The following is a 20,607-nucleotide window of genomic DNA, read 5'->3' as shown; positions in this document are numbered from 1 at the left end:
CACCAGGAGCAACCCCCCCACGAGGTACCTGTCTCTGCCCCTCTGGAGGAAGTGGTGTGCCTCTTTCTTCTTCCTTTGTTCCTGGCTCTAGACGGTGTACCACAAGGGAGAGAACTTGCCTCCTGGGAAGGGTGAAAGGGCCTTTCCTGTTGGCCTGTGATTTGCGTGGGGTATAAGTATATTACCCCAGCCTAATCTGTACTCCTGGTGACCTCCGGTGTTGACCTGGCTTTTGTCCCACCTTTTAGCATAGTGGTGGATGTCGCGGTGGGCATGTATGAGAGGAGGCGGTCAGGGATGACCAATTACAAAGTTTCTAGTTCATTTTCTCTTCAACTAAAGACTTACTCTGGCAGCACATGAGAAATTAGAGTTTCTGCAACCAGCAACTAAGATTCAACTAAAGACTTACTCTGGCAGCACATGAGAAATTAGAGTTTCTGCAACCAGCAACTAAGAATCTCCACAACCAGCAACTAAGATGGGTCCCTCTTCAGATTCCCTCAGCATCCCTCATTGTCCAGGATTTTCCTGAATAGTATCCTGTCTGCTGTCTAAAGTGTGAGTTCAAGAGGGCAAAGAACCTCAGCCTATATGCACCTACGAATTGTGTAGGTTCCAGGGACTCATGTCCGTGCTACTCAATTCAGTGTGCCCAGATTAGGGACATGCCAGCTTGAATGGTCTTTAATTGCTCCCTTTCTGGACTCACCTATGTGGCCCATTCTGTTCAAGGCCAGAGTTAAGCATCTTTGTATTCCGGCTTGTTCAAACCCTGATTCAACAACCCCCCCAGGCCAGCTGGCCCTGCCCACAAAATTTTCCAGAACAAGCTTCTCCTTTCTTTATCCCACAGCCCCTTACTCAGCTCCTCTGTGCTGCCCCTGCTCAAACACATCCTCGTCCCTCTGACACACAGCGCTGAGTGGCCTTACAATTGTGCTCCTTTAGCATTACCATCCAAACCTCCACACCTCATACTGGAGTCCCACACACTGCCTTAGGATGTACCTTCACACCACTCTTTCCTGGTCTGTTGTCTAGTCTAAGAACAAGCATCAATTAACTTCAATATATTAAGGCTGATCACATTTTGGCTACCTTGAAACAATTCCCAATCCACAAATGATGGTTCCCTTCACTGTCCTCTCCTTCTTCCCCTCCCAAAAGTTTACCTTATTTTACCAGAAGTCATGGATTGCCACTTTCTATGTGGATTTCTGTTCCACATATCCTTGTATGTCATACACGCTGTGGTGCTCCTCAGATTTAACTGTGAAACGTGTTTCTTGATGTTTTTAGGGCTTGGTGCTCTCCACCCCTAGTTCTATTTGCTCTTCTCCAGGTATACCACTTATCACCCATGTCTCCACATTGCTGACCCAGCATGGCAGAGGCCGGGCTGGCTGGGAAGAGTTGGAGATGCTGCTGACATGTGGGTCCTGGCAAGAAGGGAACAAGATGGCTTTTATTACCGGGCTCAGATAAAGACAGCTCCAGAGGCAAGTCCCTGACTCCTCACATCTGCCTAGCATGCTACTCTGGGTGGCCCTGTCAGACCTGTATGCCCCAGCTGTTTGTGTCGGCAGTATAGTTTTTGGATAAGCACAGATCTTCCATGGCCAGTTTGTAGAAGTGAACATGAGATATTAGTGAGTGTATTAGTTTGCTAGGGCTGGCGTAACAAAGTGCCACAAACTGAGTAGCTTAAACAATAGACATTTATTGTCTCAGTTCTGGAGGCTAGAAGTCCGTGATCAAAGTGTCAGCAGGGTTGATTCCTTACAAGGGCTGTGAGGAAAAATCTGCTCTAGTTTGCTAGGGCTGGCGTAACAAAGTGCCACAAACTGAGTAGCTTAAACAATAGACATTTACTGTCTCAGTTCTGGAGGCTAGAAGTCCGTGATCAAAGTGTCAGCAGGGTTGATTCCTTACAAGGGCTGTGAGGAAAAATCTGCTCCATGACCCTGTCCTACCTTCTGGTGGTTTGCTGGCAATCTTTGGTGTTCCTGGCTTGTAGACAAATCACCCTGATCTGTCTTCAACTTCATGTGAATTTTTCCAAGTGTGTTTGACCAAATTTCCTCTTTTTATAAGGACACCAATAACATTGGATTAGGGGCCCCCCATAGGCATTATGACCTCTTCTTAACTAATTACATCTGCAATGACTCTATTCCCAAATAAGGTCACATTCTGAGATACTGGGGGCTAGGACTTCAGCATATGAATTTGGTGGTTGTGGGGACACAATTCAATCCATAAGTGAAGAAAATGTACATTTGTTCAGGAAAATTCAGTGTGTTGAATTTTGGGCACCAGCCAGAGGGAAAGAGAAGTAGAACACATTTGCCTACACACACGCGTGTGTGCTTATATGCTCTCCTGGCACGACAAGAGCAAGGCCTGGGCTTTACTTCAGTGGTACCTACTTCTTTGGGATGTTTCTCTTCTTTTCAGAGTCAGGCTTTGTGAATGTGGCTCCATAGAAGGAAGGCTAGTGTGAATTCTCAAAAACATAAATTATAGAATTTCCAATTAAAAGCCATTTTGTCATTTTCAAGTAACTAATATGTAAATTCAAATTAAATGTTAGCAGAGTTTTGCTCAAATGTAGGTTTTGCCTTATGATTTGATAAAAATAATTTGTAACCACACTTTCTCTTCAAATCATACTGTGTACTGGAAACAGTTGTACTTTCCCTCTTTTATGCCATTCATTTGCTTAGCTAAACCTTTTGTCATTGACTGTCAGGGCAGCGCTGGGCTGCCCTATGGCCACAACTTCTCCTTGCCCATGTGGGCCTCACAGATGAAAAACAAACCATCCCTGATTGGTCTTGGCTGCAAGTACACTTCTTGGGAGTGCTGGGAGGAGGAGAGTGCATTGGGGAAAGATCCAGAGGACCCAGGTTAATCCTGGGAATTGCAGGCCAAAAATTTGGTAGGAGGAAAGAAAAACAGAGAGAGGAAGAGGATGGAAGGGAAAGGCAGGAAGTGATGAACAAGAGTCGCCTATGTCAAGAAGAGGTGGCAGGAAGAGCCACAGTACCCCAGCCTGCCTGTCTCCATGACAATCAGCTCTAAGTAGCACCTGTCCTTGTCCCTTTTACAGATGGCCCCTCACTGTTTGTTAGGAAGACCCTGGGCCTGTTCTGGGGCATCGTAAGGAAACTGGGGACTCCCTTCCTAGTGCCAGACCTTAAGTCTGTTTTCTTTCCCACAGCTGGAGAGGCAGGGGACCCTGCTTGTAGAATTCGAGGGTCCTCTTGTCACAGGCCTAAAGCAGCAGAGGGTGGTCTTAGAAGAAGTCCTTCAGCTCTCACCATCCATAGGATATTCACTGCAGCCTGGGGACAAGGTGCTGGCACCCTGGGAGCCAGACCAACAGCGGTATGGCCCTGGCACTATTCTCTTGAGCTTGGAAACGAGAGACCCCCACAGAGGTAAGGGAAGGTGCTCTGACTTGCCAGTCCACCAAAGGAGCCAGCCTGGTGATCAGGCCAGAGGAGAAAGCAAAGGGTGTCTCTACAGCTCAGGGATCTTAGAGGCATTAAAAAAAGAATCTTTACCCCCTTACTTGCCACTTAATTTTGGGGTGGTAACAGATATACAAATCATCTCTTTCAGATTATAAAACATTTTTACCAGAGAAAATGGCTTAAAACTACTATGTCTATGTTAGTTAGCTAAACCATGGTGTGTGGGGGTCATTCTGGGGTCACACCAATACTCACAACCCATCCCTTACCAAGTCCTCCAGACACTGGACACTCCTCTTCTGCAGGGCTAGTCAGCACCATTGGAATTCAGAGAATGACAGGAGGCTTCTACTGAAGATGCATTTTGGTTTTGACCTGAAAAATGGGCCCCTCAAGGTCATCTTGTAGTCAAGGAGGCAGGGAGGCTCATGCAAGTCCACCAGGAAGTGGTGGTGAATATGGTGCAGGCGAGGGGAGTGGTCCCAGCAGGCTGGCCAGGGAGAGGCACATGAGGAGCCAGGCAGACTCAGCAGAGAGCCTTTGCCTTTGGGGATAGGAGAACGCTTATCCCACCATAAAGAAGATATAATTGTAACAAAATGTTTCCCTTTTCTGTTACATAGCATCAAAGGAAGAGGAAATCATTGTTCACTTCTGGAATGGCAGGACAGCTAAAGTGCCTCTAGGTGGGGTCAGGTGGGTGCCCCCAGCTGTCTGGAAGAAGGCTGTGGAGAGGCTGTGCAAGCCTTTTGTCAGGGAGCACCCCAGTTCCCTGCTCTGGGCCACTTGCTGCTCTCTGCTGGGGCCAGTCACTGGATGCAGGACCCATGGGCTTCCTCTGGGCACTTCATTCCTGTGCCCTCCCTGCCACCCCCACACCTGCTGCCAGCTGCTGTGCCAGGGCTGCCTCTGCTGTTGTCCTTTGTCTGGCCCCACATGGTGGCCTCTAACCAGCAACTCAGAGGTTGCAGCCAAAGAACCTCCGAAGTCAGAGCCAAAGCCCACAGAACAGCTTTTGCCCCTAGACGGTCCTGACAAGGAGAAAGTAGCAGTGCATGCTCCTGTGGCTGTTTCCTCCTCCTCCTCCTCTGAAGGGGATTTAGCGAATGATCTGGAGATGAGCCTTCCCCAGAGACTGATGGTGAACAGCACAGTCAACACAGACCCCATCCTTCTTGAGAAGCCTCTGAGGCAGAGTGGCCTCCATAAGCCTGTGTGGAGGTATTGGAGGAGAAATGGGCCTGAGCCACACCCTGGGAAGCCAGGTATACCCAGCACGTGGGTGTCTTCTGCCCCTGCTTCCTTCCCTTCCACATCTCTCAGGAGTCTGATGCACTTGTCCACTCTGCTGGAATTGGAAGTAATACTTGGGAGTCTGGTCATGTTGATGGGGAGACTGTGATGACAGGGAAATGGTGAGTTTCCATTGAGGCTATAAAGCCCAACAGGAGAGGAAGGATGGGCTGATCTCTGTGCCAAGGTTTGCACCCTTATTTAATGCCTGACTTTTTTCTTCACTAGTCTCTAGTGATGGGGAACTCTTACTTTCCATTTTCACCCCCTGCTTTTTTTTTTTTTGGAGACCTTATTTTTTCTCTAGATGAACAGTCAAAATGCCTTCAGGTATTGATTAGAGTTGATGCCCTAAGCAGCACAGAAAATGGTTCTTGAAGACTGGTCAGCAGATGGACCCCTTAGTAAGTTAGTGAGGGAAACAGCCAGGGCACCTCATTATGCTGCTCATTCTTTATAGCTTGTGGGGAAACAGTGTGAAACTGTTTGTCATTGGCAGTGTATAGCCATCCCCAAACTTCTTTACCTTGAACTGAGAACTGTGTGGCCTGCCCTGGTAGGTTTGGGGAGCAGCATCATTGCTTGCCTCATACCTATCCTATCTAAACTCCCAAAGGACCCAGAAGGAGCAGAAGCCTACGCCAGCTGGCAGAGCTGTGTGAAGGAGGTGGCCTGCATACGCTCAGCCCTGGACTAGAACCCTGGGGTCATTGATTTAACATTCAGTGAATGGGTATCTGGTGCAAGGATGCTGTGAGGCATTGTCCACACTGGGACCCCCTGTGGGTCCTTGTTTGAAGCCATCGTCCTAGTTCTAGGACAGCTGCTAAGCCAGCAGGACTGCTCAGCCCATGAGTATTTCAATCTTGCCCCAGAAGTAAGGACTTTATTAGTCTTCAGTTCCAGAAGGTTGAGAAATTGTTTCTACAATGAGAAAATTTCATGGGTGACCCCTTTGCACCCCTAAGATCTGGGACTGGTGGGGATGGATCTAAGTATGCTGTAGTTATATTTTACACGAGTGTTGCAGGGCTTCCCTGGCTTTCAAGGTGTGGAATCTTAACCACCATCTTTGACAGGGAAACAATTAGAGGGACAAGAATCCAGCTATGGCCATCTGAACTCTTCCTCCTCTCCAAGAGGAAACTTTGTGTTGAAAATATAACGGGGGAGGAGTCCTGGGCTTCTGTGAAATGGGTCACTGCAATCTCACAATGTTATTTCACAATAGCCTTAGCAGCAGCTACTTGGAGACTGCCGTTTCTGTAAGATCTGCCCTCCCAACAAGTGCTGATATAAAGAAAATGGTGCCAGAATCTACAGATGTCATGCTAAATTCTCCATAGCTTCCACTGCCTCCTGCTTCAGGACAGCCTGAGAAAGAAAAGCTGTACCTACTCAACAGAGAGGAGTCTGTGGGGAGCAACTGAGATAGCACTGAGCCCAGCATCAGGGAGAGGAGCAACAGTGGGGTAACCAGAGAGGGGCTGTGGGAGTCAGACATGCCCCAAGTGCCATATCTGTGTCCCCACTGTTGTGGCGTGTTCAATAGCAATCTCTAGACTGGTTCCACACCCGATTCAGTGCAAACAAACTTCCTCTGACCCTAAGCATCCACTGCTCTTATCTTCACTGCGCAAAGCCACTTACACCTATATTGTCTCTCTCCCAGTCACCATATTTAAACAGATCCACTCCAAACTTTTCTTCCTCTCAAAATAAATTCTAATATTGACAATAAAGAAGAGAAATATAGCATCTTCAGGTATTTGGTCTGGCTTTCCTTTAGGTACTGGGTCTTTTGTTATGCTCCAAAGAAAGGTTAATTCCTGCGGCTTACCCATGAGCATCATCGGGCATGTTCCAAGATCTATGAAGAACATGCCTGAGATGGGGTTTGGAGCAAGAAGCCACCCCCAGCCCTTGTCACAGATGCAGTACTGCCTGCCACAGCTAACTAGTAAAGGTGAAGCTCATAAGACCATGTGTGGGCCAGGGCTGGAAACTATGGCAAACACCAGAGCTTTCCATCTCTCCCCTCCAGATTTTGTATCCTTTTAAGGTGCTGCTTTGCTTCTCCTAACTGCACTTGATATTTAACCAGTACTTGATCATACAGTACTTGATATCAATTCTGTCGAGTACTGATGATTGATAGCTGGTCTTGAGTTCTGCCTCTTAGGAAACCTCTGGCGTGGGTCCTTTTTGTTACTTTCCATTACTGTACAGGCAGTGAGAGGTTATTGTTTGATCCCAACAGTCCTAGGGAGGCCAGATTGTTGGCTGCCAGCTGTCATGATGCTCTCCTCCCTTCTCATGACTGAACCAGGACTAAATCTGCAGTTTTAAAAAAACACCTAAAAGTATTCCTTCCTTTTTAGATTGTTCTCTAGTCCTCAGGAAGTCACATCTACCATTATTTTTGTTTTGCCTTATCCAATTACTTAAAACTTGTTTTTTCATCAGCTTATTGTCTCTTCTTTGTGATCAGCGTTACCGGTGGTAACACTGACCAGTGAAGGAGTTGAAGCTCTTCAACTGGTAACAGTTGGTTACCTTTGCTTCCCCTGCTGGCCATTTGGAAAACACATCTGATAACTTCCCCTACAACACCAAATCTGGGTATCAGATAATAACCTTTCTCCAAAGCATAATGGCCAGAAATGATTAACAAATTTTATTTCTCTTTAAAAATAGAGAACAAAGCTAGGAGCTTATACATACTTAAGTGATTCAGTGGTCCTTAATATAGTCCTACTTGTCATCAAGACTAATCCCATCAAAATGGTGGCCTACTCAAAATAATTGACTTTTGGGTTTTAGGAACAAGATGCTGCAACATCAGGAAAGAAGAGAACAACAAACAGGAGAGAGTACAAGCTGTAGCACTGGGGACTACCAAGGAGCTGGCCCTGAAAGCAACCAAAAGCCACCACAGACCCTGCCAGAGGAAGGTGAACACAGAAAACTGTCAGGGTATTGCGACACAGAGGGTCAAGAATTCCTTAGACTAAAAGCCCTGAGGATTCAGGTAAAGGATTTGGGATTTGGGGAAGGAGATCTTTAAGTGCTTCTTTTTGGTTCACCCCCTTTGAGAATGGTAAAACCCATGGCCTCTTTTCAAGGAAAAATGCAGATACCCACAATTTTGTATGTAACTTCAGAAGGGTTACAGAACTCACAGGGTTCCTCATAGACTTCTTGGGATGGTGTAAAGATCTCCATTTAAATGACCCTCTGCCCTGTGGTGTTGGGCACAGGTTTGCTTTAGTAGGCCCTGTGTCCATGGGAGTCTGTTCCTCACTAGGAAGGCTAATATAGCTCTACTTAAAAGCTTGTTTTCATCATATAAAATACTGGCATTTTTCCTGAGTAAAGACTTGTTATGTTCAAAATGAGATGAATCACCAGGCAACTAAACTGGGAGATGCAATAATACTCTTGGTTTGGTAGCTTAATGAAATTTGGAGGGGCTGGCCAGTTAGCTCAGTTCATTAGAGTACAGCCTTATAACACCAAGCATTACTAGTTTGGATCCCAGTAGCCAGCTGCCAAAAAAAAAAAAAAAAAAAAAGTTTGGGATACATCAGTGACTTTTTAAAACCAGTGACTTTTGATCCTTAAAATTAGTCAGCATAAGCCTCTCAGGATTTTTTTTCTGTTACAGGAAGTTAAACAATGATGGTAAATACTTGAGGAGGAGCTACAAAGAGAGGCTGACAAGGCCTTCTTCAAGGGAAGGAGGTAGCGTACAGGCCACAGGTGACAGCTGAATGAGCAGCAGCGTCTCCATCCCATTAAAACTTCCCTGCAGATGAGCAGCAGGAAGGCACCTGTCGTGAGGGGAACAGGAAGGAGTGTGGCGGCCCTGCCCCAGGCTCTCTGCCAGAGGCCTGGTGAGATTGCTTGAGGATGCCTCTTCCACAGAAGCTACAGGGTGTGGTCAGTTTGCTTTAGGCGAATGTGTCCACAGCCTCTCTGCCATGTTTTCATAAAGGCTACAGTTGTACATGAGCAACCTTTTGTTTCACCTCTCACTACCAATAAAAGTGAATTCTCTTCATTTCCAACTCTCTTCCTTTATTATAATTAACCTTTACTTGGGAAGTAAGCAGTAAAAACTGTTCAGACAGCATCATTACATTATTACTTGCAGGCACACGAGGATGGGGGACTTCTATACTCTCAAAACAGGCACTGAAAGAGACAAGACTCCAGTTCCCAGGAAGGGTGACACAGTCAGCACTAAAAGCAGGATTAATATGTAACTATTAAGAGAATTATATGGTGGCTTTATTCTTCTTGCTACTTAAAAAAAGGTGATATGATGGCAGTGATGATCAACATCATACAGGGAAGACCAAGTCCACACTTTGTCCTGAATCAACTGCTACCACATGAGTCTTCTTGGTTAAGTCACTTGTGCCCACAGTGACAGAATAGGTCCCTGGATATACTTCTATGTAGAGATCCTTAGATATCATCTCAGCCTGCAAGGAAAGAGGATGTTAGCAGTTTACAGATTTTACATCCCAATGCCATCATGGCACCTCCACCTCTGTGTGCCATAGGTGTGATGGAAAGAAGCACTAATGTGGGAGATAGAGGCCCTGCTTTCAAGGCTCAGCTTGGTAACACCATACAGCACTGTTATTTAGGTAAGTCTCAGCCTTTCCTTATGCTTGTTTCCTTATTTCTAAAACTGTGATAATACCTACCTCACAAATAAGCATGTGAAAACACTTTGTAAATGCTAAAGGGTTATAGGAACATGAAGGATTTATAAAAAGAACACTCTAGTTGGAATTCTAGTTAAGAATTAGGCAGAGGGAAAGACTAGTGGCTACTGTTTTGGGGATCAAAAGTAGAAAGTGGCACAGATTAGCAGTACTGGCAAGGTACCTTGGAATAATTAACTGTGCTTTGCTAAATTCATTATCAGGAAGATGAAGCATTTCTTTTCTCCTAAAGCTAAGAACAATATGAGCGGATTCCATTCTAACACTGAAGAAACAAGTCAGCTGGCTGGCAAAGGCTCTCTCTTGGAGGATTGTTTCTCCTATAGTGCAAAACATTAGAAGTTGGAGTTAATGGAAAGATTTGTGACTAGAGCTGAGCTGAGCACAAACCATCCTCCAAGGATAGACTTCACATATGGCTTGGAAGTGGGTCACGGAAGGTGTGCAGGCAGAGGATGGGTCTCAGTTCAAATGGCAAAAGGGCAAAGTCACAAACCAGAAAAGACCCTGTAATTAAGAGCCAAAGTGACAGCTAGGATGCCATTACATGCTTACTCAATGCTCAGAAGGAGACACAGGCAGAAGTTGTCATTTCTAACCCCCAACACAGGGGGAAAAAACCAAACTACTGGCCAGCCAACTCCACCAAGAAAAATAAATAATATTTATACTTTTACAAAACTTCCTCCCCTCACCTTCCCACCTTGCAGATACATTTAGACACAGGCAGAAGTTGTCATTTCTAACCCCCAACACAGGGGGAAAAAACCAAACTACTGGCTAGCCAACTCCACCAAGAAAAATAAATAATATTTATACTTTTACAAAACTTCCTCCCCTCACCTTCCCACCTTGCAGATACATTTGAAGACAATTTTGTCCAAAGGATATATGTTATATCCTTTCATGCCTGCCCAGTTACTACAAAACTGGAGGTCTATTATCACTTAACTGAAGTGCATGTATATGACAATGTCACAACTATTCACTGATTGTCAACTGTGTAAATAAACAAAAGTAGGTTCCAGAAAATATGGCTCTGTCAGAATCGCAGAAAGCCAAGGACGCTTCCTTTGTCTGCATACAAGGAAACAAACACTGGTGTAAGACTGGCATCTGTGACTCCAACACTGTGGAACATCAGAAAGATTAGCATTATCAAAAATTTGCAAGTGTTGGAGGCATCTAAGCCCAACAACTTACATTTGTACTAGAAGCAGGATATTCTTAATTGTTACTATACTCCAAATCCCAGCTAGTAGCAAATTGTCTACAAACAAAAAGTAAGGAATTTATTGCAGCAACGTGCTGAAATTCATTTTCTTAGAATTCCAATCCTTCTAAGTCCCAAAAAGACTCCCTGGGTTCATGAACTAACAAGTACTTTATCCTAAAAATTAAAAACTCACCATTATATGTTTTTACAGAGAAACATTTGTGGAAAATGGGAACGAATGCCTTCAAATGTTTTGGAACCTGATCTCACCAAATGTATGTTTCAGAATCTCAGCAATAGTTTTCACTTTGTAAGCAGGAGGATCAGGTCCCTCCTGCTGCTTGAACAGATGGTAGAATTCCAGCAGGACCCAGTGCTGGCCCAGCTGTGCTGTAGGAACTGAGATGTGAATATTTCACATTCTTTCCAACCACAACTATGAGTTCAGGCACAAAGAATATCCCTGAAGCTTCAAGTGAAGGAAGGATACCAAGAAAATATAATTTTACACTGAACCAAATTTTACACTCCTCAAGTGTAAAAACACTCCAACTTAAAAATACCACAGATCAAATACAAAGAGAGAGCCCTATAACAACCAGCTCAACTGGTTTATGAAATTGTAATGGTGGTGAAAAGCAGTACACTAGCAGTTCTGTACTCACAGGCTGGGATGCCTCTAGAGCACGCTCTGTTGTTTGGTAGATGCCTCCAAAACCAAGGGATGTCTTTTCTCTGTCTTCTCTCTGAAGAGACATGTAGAAACATTGATTAGTGACCAAGCTTTGATTTCTGGATTGTAAAGAGAAATTTTCTACCTTACTAGGAACTAACTTTTGTTCTGTCAGCTTTTTCTATGTTGTCACCTAAGTTATTAAAGCTCTTTTTAGTGAATTCTATGAGGAATATTTAGTCAGATTTTTACCATGATTACTTTTTTTTTTCCTTTTTGTCTTTTTTCGTAACCGGCAACGGGATCGCAACTCTCGGTGTCGCGCCTGCACTGCGCTCAACCAGTGAGTGGACTGGTCTCTATATGGGATCCAAACCCTCGGTGGGAGCACCGCCACGCTCCCAAGTGCCGCACTCTACCGAGTGTGCCACCGGGCCGGCCCCCATGATTACTTTTTATCCTTACATGGGTTTTGGAGTCACACAGATCTGAGTTTAAATCCCATCTCTGCTATTTACTAAGAGGGACAGATTAACTTCTCTGAGCCTTGGTTTCTTAGTCTATAATATGGGGTTATCCAAACCCTCGGTGGGAGCACCGCCACGCTCCCAAGTGCCGCACTCTACCGAGTGTGCCACCGGGCCGGCCCCCATGATTACTTTTTATCCTTACATGGGTTTTGGAGTCACACAGATCTGAGTTTAAATCCTATCTCTGCTATTTACTAAGAGGGACAGATTAACTTCTCTGAGCCTTGGTTTCTTAGTGTATAATATGGGGTTACTGGATTGTAGGGAAGTGCAAAAGTGACTAACACTTAACAGGCTCTCAGAAAATATAATTCTCTTCTGTGTTTCCCCTAGGAGTCAGGGCACTAGAAGGGAACAGGATGATTGGCAAAGTGTCTTAGAGGTACCAACATACATTAGGGAAGGATTGGAATGACTCTTCCCCACATGTAACCCCCTTAGGGTCAGATGCTCTTAAGTAAGACAGCTCAGGCTAGGCCAGGAAAGGGAACCCAGGACTCAGGCTCTGATACTGCTCTTCACATCCCTGGCCAGGGAAGGAATGCAGGAGGTGCTCTGAACTCATATTCTCGTGCCCACCCTCCCACCCTTTTCCTAAAGCCCTTTACTCTAATACTCTAATACCCCAAGATGACCCACAAGCCAGAGAAGTCAGGAATCCAATTTATGAATTAGATTCTGGACTTAAGTTTGCTATCTCTGAGTACAACTAGGTGAGTTAAAAAAAAAAAAAAAAATCTATTCTTTTCAAAACCCACCACCACCAGCCACTCCTGTTGAATCAGTTCAAGTAAAATCTTTGGCTTCCTCAGAATGACATGCGGTAAAGGACGCTATAGTGAGAGGCCTGTGATTGTTATTATCTTTAGGAAAAGTATTTTGTTAAAAGAGACTCCACCCTCGCACTTCCTTGTTAAAAATTACCAAAGATATGATAGTTATCACTTACCTTAGAGTATGTGATCATTAAAAATCTCTTTCTCATCCCTAGATGAGGAAGAGGCATGAAGCTCTCTTCTTTAAGCCTGCCCAAGAATCCTGGGGCCCAGGATTGCAGGTTCAACTAAACATCCTACAGTGGCAGCAATTCTATATTTCAATCTTACATTTTGGACAAACTTCTACTTCATGTTCATTGCTGTAAGTTCTGTAAGGCTGTGAGTTGATACATTTCTGTTGAGCACAAGCATCCAAGGATATAAAGTCCAGCAAGTGCCCCCAAATACAGGGTCTCATGTTTTGGGAGGCTGGGGGTACAGCACAGGACAGCTGAAGATACATACCTGACCATTCCCTGTGTCTGGGCACATGAAGAGCTCTGACTTCCCTCTGTGATAACGATAGACATGGGTTGCGCCTCCTTCCTCTGGCACAGATGAATAATATTTCTGAAGAAGTAATATGAATAAGGTTGGGTAACCAAATTGTCTGGTCAAATTGTCAAAAAACCCTCTGATACCCAGGCAAAGTATGGCTAAGGAAGGAGGCAAGAGACCAAAGGTAAATTACCTGCCCTACTGACAGGCCTCTGTAATCATTACAAACCTCAGCCCATGTGAAGGGGCTGCAGAGANTAGCCAACTCCACCAAGAAAAATAAATAATATTTATACTTTTACAAAACTTCCTCCCCTCACCTTCCCACCTTGCAGATACATTTGAAGACAATTTTGTCCAAAGGATATATGTTATATCCTTTCATGCCTGCCCAGTTACTACAAAACTGGAGGTCTATTATCACTTAACTGAAGTGCATGTATATGACAATGTCACAACTATTCACTGATTGTCAACTGTGTAAATAAACAAAAGTAGGTTCCAGAAAATATGGCTCTGTCAGAATCGCAGAAAGCCAAGGACGCTTCCTTTGTCTGCATACAAGGAAACAAACACTGGTGTAAGACTGGCATCTGTGACTCCAACACTGTGGAACATCAGAAAGATTAGCATTATCAAAAATTTGCAAGTGTTGGAGGCATCTAAGCCCAACAACTTACATTTGTACTAGAAGCAGGATATTCTTAATTGTTACTATACTCCAAATCCCAGCTAGTAGCAAATTGTCTACAAACAAAAAGTAAGGAATTTATTGCAGCAACGTGCTGAAATTCATTTTCTTAGAATTCCAATCCTTCTAAGTCCCAAAAAGACTCCCTGGGTTCATGAACTAACAAGTACTTTATCCTAAAAATTAAAAACTCACCATTATATGTTTTTACAGAGAAACATTTGTGGAAAATGGGAACGAATGCCTTCAAATGTTTTGGAACCTGATCTCACCAAATGTATGTTTCAGAATCTCAGCAATAGTTTTCACTTTGTAAGCAGGAGGATCAGGTCCCTCCTGCTGCTTGAACAGATGGTAGAATTCCAGCAGGACCCAGTGCTGGCCCAGCTGTGCTGTAGGAACTGAGATGTGAATATTTCACATTCTTTCCAACCACAACTATGAGTTCAGGCACAAAGAATATCCCTGAAGCTTCAAGTGAAGGAAGGATACCAAGAAAATATAATTTTACACTGAACCAAATTTTACACTCCTCAAGTGTAAAAACACTCCAACTTAAAAATACCACAGATCAAATACAAAGAGAGAGCCCTATAACAACCAGCTCAACTGGTTTATGAAATTGTAATGGTGGTGAAAAGCAGTACACTAGCAGTTCTGTACTCACAGGCTGGGATGCCTCTAGAGCACGCTCTGTTGTTTGGTAGATGCCTCCAAAACCAAGGGATGTCTTTTCTCTGTCTTCTCTCTGAAGAGACATGTAGAAACATTGATTAGTGACCAAGCTTTGATTTCTGGATTGTAAAGAGAAATTTTCTACCTTACTAGGAACTAACTTTTGTTCTGTCAGCTTTTTCTATGTTGTCACCTAAGTTATTAAAGCTCTTTTTAGTGAATTCTATGAGGAATATTTAGTCAGATTTTTACCATGATTACTTTTTTTTTTCCTTTTTGTCTTTTTTCGTAACCGGCAACGGGATCGCAACTCTCGGTGTCGCGCCTGCACTGCGCTCAACCAGTGAGTGGACTGGTCTCTATATGGGATCCAAACCCTCGGTGGGAGCACCGCCACGCTCCCAAGTGCCGCACTCTACCGAGTGTGCCACCGGGCCGGCCCCCATGATTACTTTTTATCCTTACATGGGTTTTGGAGTCACACAGATCTGAGTTTAAATCCTATCTCTGCTATTTACTAAGAGGGACAGATTAACTTCTCTGAGCCTTGGTTTCTTAGTGTATAATATGGGGTTACTGGATTGTAGGGAAGTGCAAAAGTGACTAACACTTAACAGGCTCTCAGAAAATATAATTCTCTTCTGTGTTTCCCCTAGGAGTCAGGGCACTAGAAGGGAACAGGATGATTGGCAAAGTGTCTTAGAGGTACCAACATACATTAGGGAAGGATTGGAATGACTCTTCCCCACATGTAACCCCCTTAGGGTCAGATGCTCTTAAGTAAGACAGCTCAGGCTAGGCCAGGAAAGGGAACCCAGGACTCAGGCTCTGATACTGCTCTTCACATCCCTGGCCAGGGAAGGAATGCAGGAGGTGCTCTGAACTCATATTCTCGTGCCCACCCTCCCACCCTTTTCCTAAAGCCCTTTACTCTAATACTCTAATACCCCAAGATGACCCACAAGCCAGAGAAGTCAGGAATCCAATTTATGAATTAGATTCTGGACTTAAGTTTGCTATCTCTGAGTACAACTAGGTGAGTTAAAAAAAAAAAAAAAAATCTATTCTTTCAAAACCCACCACCACCAGCCACTCCTGTTGAATCAGTTCAAGTAAAATCTTTGGCTTCCTCAGAATGACATGCGGTAAAGGACACTATAGTGAGAGGCCTGTGATTGTTATTATCTTTAGGAAAAGTATTTTGTTAAAAGAGACTCCACCCTCGCACTTCCTTGTTAAAAATTACCAAAGATATGATAGTTATCACTTACCTTAGAGTATGTGATCATTAAAAATCTCTTTCTCATCCCTAGATGTGGAAGAGGCATGAAGCTCTCTTCTTTAAGCCTGCCCAAGAATCCTGGGGCCCAGGATTGCACGTTCAACTAAACATCCTACAGTGGCATCAATTCTATATTTCAATCTTATATTTTGGACAAACTTCTACTTCATGTTCATTGCTGTAAGTTCTGTAAGGCTGTGAGTTGATACATTTCTGTTGAGCACAAGCATCCAAGGATATAAAGTACAGCAAGTGCCCCCAAATACAGGGTCTCATGTTTTGGGAGGCTGGGGGTACAGCACAGGACAGCTGAAGATACATACCTGACCATTCCCTGTGTCTGGGCACATGAAGAGCTCTGACTTCCCTCTGTGATAACGATAGACATGGGTTGCGCCTCCTTCCTCTGGCACAGATGAATAATATTTCTGAAGAAGTAATATGAATAAGGTTGGGTAACCAAATTGTCTGGTCAAATTGTCAAAAAACCCTCTGATACCCAGGCAAAGTATGGCTAAGGAAGGAGGCAAGAGACCAAAGGTAAATTACCTGCCCTCCTGACAGGCCTCTGTAATCATTACAAACCTCAGCCCATGTGAAGGGGCTGCAGAGAAGGAAACTGCATCTGGCATTACTTTGCTGCCATCTGCTGCCACAGTAGGGCAAGAACTGTGGCCAACTGGAGGTGAGCAGGAGCATGCTCTCTGCCAGGTGAAACAATTTTCATATCTACACCCCAATGTCAAATACACATGCCCTTTCATTTCCTCCCCTGAAAAATTCTGATGAACAGTTCATATTTATTGTCTAAGTCTCAGACAAGGACAGGGGAAGAGAAGGGTGTCTTTCCTGGAGGTTTAGAAATACAGCAGGAAATGAAGCTACACAGCCCTTCTCCCCATGCTTCCCATGCGGGGGAGTAGAGTGAGAGGTTTCCAAGTTAAGAAGAATAATTCAAAGGATCAGAAAACAGTTACATTTTTCTTGTCTACTTCCTTTGTCCCCCTCGAAGTTAATCTTAAACTTGCCCTTGATTATGACTAATGATGAGGACATCACAAGACTTCTTATTTTGAATATAGTGTATGGACAGTGTCTAAAACATGTGACCAGAAGAATGAGAAGCTGGGGAAAGCACTTCAGGACACGGATCTAATGATATTTTAGGGGCTGCTTCAAAATTTCGAGGCAAATCCAGAACATCATTCTTAATTCTATCTCTAGAAAGTCAAGGCATTCTGATGCTGCATTCCATAATGGAGACCTGAATTGAAGCATGAACTGAAAACCAAAATGAAGAGTTAAACCTCAAACCAACAAATATTATTCCTTTTACTGAACCATGAACCAAGTGTTTAAGTTAATCACCTTACAGTAGAGCTGAAGTTAATGTATTTTTTAAAAATCACTTAACAGTACAAATAACATAAAAATATTCTCTGAACCATATCTCATTGGTTGAAACCCTATTCTTGGAGTCACAAGGATTTTTATAAAAGATGTAGAAAGATTACAGTTTGAGTTTTTTTTTTTTTTTTTCGTGTCCAGCAACGGACCGCACCCCTCAGTGTCGCGCCCGTACCGGACCGGGACCAGTAACGGGATCGCAACCCTCGCTGCTGCTCCCGCCCCTCGCCCAGCCAGTGAGCGGGAACCGGTCTGTATGTGGGATCCGAACCCTCGGCAGGAGCGCCGCCGCGCTCACAAGCGGCGCACTGTAGCAGTGCGCCACCGGGCCGGCCCCACAGTTTGAGATCTTAACATATGAAACTAAAAAGCAGGACAATGTATCCTCTTCCTTCTCCCTTACAGACCAGCATCCTTATATCCATGTAAGACTCAAAAATGTTAAGGCTGGAAGAAACCAGAGTCTGTTGTAATTCCTAGAAGATAGAGAGCACCTTCCATGTAGGTGATTTCCTTGGATGTTGGTTGGTCTACCTTCAACATTCCCTCAAACTACTTAAAGCACATAGGTTTGAGAAAAGGGACTTTAAAACCTTTGTTCATTCATTTCAATAAATGGTACTAAAAATCTCATTTATATCCCTCATGCTATAATTTATGATAATTAACTGGAGTTCATCTCTCTGCAGAAACCAAAGAGACTGTAAAGGTTGAAAGGACTTTAGAAAACTCCATTTTACAATGGGGAAGCTAAAATACAACATTAGCTTCGTGTCCTCAAGTGTTTTCCCATTTGTCATTCTTCTGGTCACAGCCTGAGACTAACTGGCCTAAGGCATTACAGCCACTAAGTGGCAGAACATGGATCTGATTCCTGGGAATTCACTGCATTTGTTCCACATAACCATCCTTGTTGACAACGACTGATATGGACCCTGTGAGGAGAATGGAGACAGACTGTCAGGCTGCCTCACCTCATATCTGGTTAAGCATGGCTCAGACTGTCTGTTGTAAATACGTTAATTACACATGTGCACCCAGGTATTCCTTGGTTATTTGCCTTGCACCCATGTGTTCCTTGGCTATCTGACTCTAGTATAAAGGACAGCAGCTCTGAACCACTAGGAGGCTGGAAGCTGAACTTGCACGCGAACAAAGCATGTCAACCTTGTGAGTGGTTCCCAGGATCTTTTTCCAATTACCAAGGTTGCGACCTGCATATGAGGGTACAATACAGGTTTGAAGGGTCTGTGACCCAGCCCGACAGACCCACTGGGACACACTTAAAAAATACATTACTAGGGACTTGAAACAAACATTAGATGTTAAGATTTACCACATAGATTTTTTCAGTTTTTTGTTTCAATACATTTTGAAAACAAAAGCTCAGTTCCAGTTCAGTGATTCTAGAAATTTTTAACTTCAGTTCAAACTTAAAAAAGCCAAACCCTAATATTTGACTTAATTGCTTTACAATTCAGAAAATAAGCTCTTTTCTGTTTTTCCCACTAGATTGAAAACTCAATGAGAGCTGAGACCTCTTGTTCACTGCTGTATCTTCAATTAGAGTTAGGTATTCAATAAATATTTGTTGGAGGGCCGGCCCGGTGGCGCACTGCTACAGTGCGCTGCTTAGGAGCGCAGCAGCGCTCCCGCCGAGGGTTCGGATCCCACATACAGACAGGCCGTTCAAAGGCTGAGCGAGGTGCGGGCGCAACACCGAGGGTTGCGATCCCGTTGCCCGTCCGGGTCCGGTACGGGCGCCAACACTGAGGGTTGTGATCCGTTGCCGGTCACGAAAAAAGACAAAAAGGAAAAAAAAAAAAATATTTGTTGGATGGATTCTAACTTGGATTTACCACATGGCTTAAATCATGACTAATTACAACCTGCCCACGAAGGCCAGGCAGGGGAAACAGTCTCCAGATTCTCCCTAAATTCCGGAAAGATCAGGGGCATGGCTTTGGTTCACATCAACTTACCCCACACTGACTTGAAGTATAGTCCATGAATTCAGCCATTGTTCTGAAGGAAGCACTAAGGGTTGGGTGTCTTTCTTCTCTCTATTTGAATAAATGGCAAGTCACAGGTGAGATCTAGGAGTCCCTACTGGATAATTAGCCATTCCGGAAATAGCTTCCGTTTTAATTTTGGAAAGGCCTCTGCAAGTTCAAGTCAGTAAGAAGGATCTTACTGAGAAAGAATTCCAACTCTAAAAGACAGACATGCAGCTTATCCAGGACTTAAAAGATAGGTTTGCTGGGTTTCCCCTAATATTAGATGGTACCATGTAAGAATTTTTTAAAAACCAGGGCCAAGAACTATCATTATTTTACAGCTACTCAATAAGAATCTGCCCAATGTAAAGAGTTTTCAAAGGATTTTTCCACTCATCGATACTTTCCAACTTCTACCAAGGGCAGGATCTCTCAGGCGCTTCTGTGTGGCGCGCCCTTGGTTCCCAGCATGCCACAGGTGGGCGAGTGACTGGGCCGGTCCCCCAGCACGGGCTCCTCACCTCTCCCGGGAGAAGGCGCTGGGCGCCGGCTGCCAGCCGCCTTTCTCGGTAGGGCACCTCCCGGGAAAGGACCCCCATGCTGCCTTTGGGATGCTCCTGCGAAGGCCAGTCCACCGCCCTCCTCTTGGCCCGCGCCAGCACTTCTTGCCCCAGCCTAGCCGAGCGCTGCAGGGAACGTCGGTCCATCCCGTTCAGCGCCGCGGCCACCAAACAGTTCTCCATGTCTCCCTGGGCGGGCACATATACAAACACCGACGGGTCAGCGGAGCCGCCGCGACCCTGCTCCAGCTCTAGTGGGAGCTCCGGCCTTCACCTCCCCGGCGACCAGCGCTCCCTTTCCGCCCCCAACGCGCTCTCCACCGAGCGCCCGGCCAGGGGCGAGGCAATGAGCGACGACCCCTTGCATTTCCGTCTCCCCCTCCCGCCTGTAGAGAACCCCTCACTCTACCCGCTCCTCAAGGCGCATGCGCCCAGCGCTCTTTCGGTGAGTGAGGGCTGCGCCTGGCGCCAGACCCCGGCGCGGCAGGCCANTTGGTCTTAAAAATGGTGGGAAGTAAGACAAGTGCCTCTAGCTCCTCTTTCTCTTTGGTCTATATTTTGGGGTGTCGCCACTCTAAAACCACTCTTGTTTGAGAGGGGATGGGCTAGGCCATACAGTGCAGCTGCTAAGGTGGCGTTGGGAGAAGGGAACTGCGTCTGGTCAGTCTGACAGCGCGGGATGGAGGTGAGACGCGTGGCCCTCGGCCGGATGGCAGGTGCTTCTGGCCCAGAGGGGCAGGGCCGCC

General features: G+C 44.9%; 2 protein-coding genes across 2 annotated transcripts in view; one reads left to right on the top strand and one right to left on the bottom strand.

Annotated features, from left to right (window-relative positions):
- LOC103586488 (chromosome unknown open reading frame, human C11orf16) overlaps positions 1-8,838 on the top strand; it is an 11,489-nt gene extending 2,651 nt beyond the window's left edge. The window contains 6 exon segments of the mRNA XM_008567784.1: positions 1,346-1,502; positions 3,227-3,446; positions 4,106-4,747; positions 7,599-7,697; positions 7,700-7,806; positions 8,443-8,838. Of these exon segments, the coding sequence (XP_008566006.1) occupies positions 1,346-1,502; positions 3,227-3,446; positions 4,106-4,747; positions 7,599-7,697; positions 7,700-7,806; positions 8,443-8,457 (1,240 nt within the window). The 3' untranslated portion in view covers positions 8,458-8,838.
- On the bottom strand, positions 8,838-20,305 carry AKIP1 (A kinase (PRKA) interacting protein 1). Its single transcript, XM_008567785.1, has 6 exons — positions 20,271-20,305; positions 19,823-20,050; positions 19,287-19,367; positions 16,221-16,325; positions 14,608-14,688; positions 8,838-9,265 (listed from the first exon to the last, which is right to left on the bottom strand). Exons 1-6 carry the CDS (start codon positions 20,286-20,288, stop codon positions 9,122-9,124), a joined length of 657 nt encoding a protein of 218 aa, XP_008566007.1. The 5' UTR covers positions 20,289-20,305; the 3' UTR covers positions 8,838-9,121.
- Positions 20,306-20,607: the final 302 nt, after the last annotated feature.

Source organism: Galeopterus variegatus, unplaced genomic scaffold (genome assembly GCF_000696425.1).
Source record: "Galeopterus variegatus unplaced genomic scaffold, G_variegatus-3.0.2 Scaffold344, whole genome shotgun sequence".
NCBI lineage: Eukaryota > Metazoa > Chordata > Mammalia > Dermoptera > Cynocephalidae > Galeopterus > Galeopterus variegatus.
Note: the sequence above shows the minus strand (reverse complement) of the source record. Positions and strands in the feature narration are given on the sequence as shown.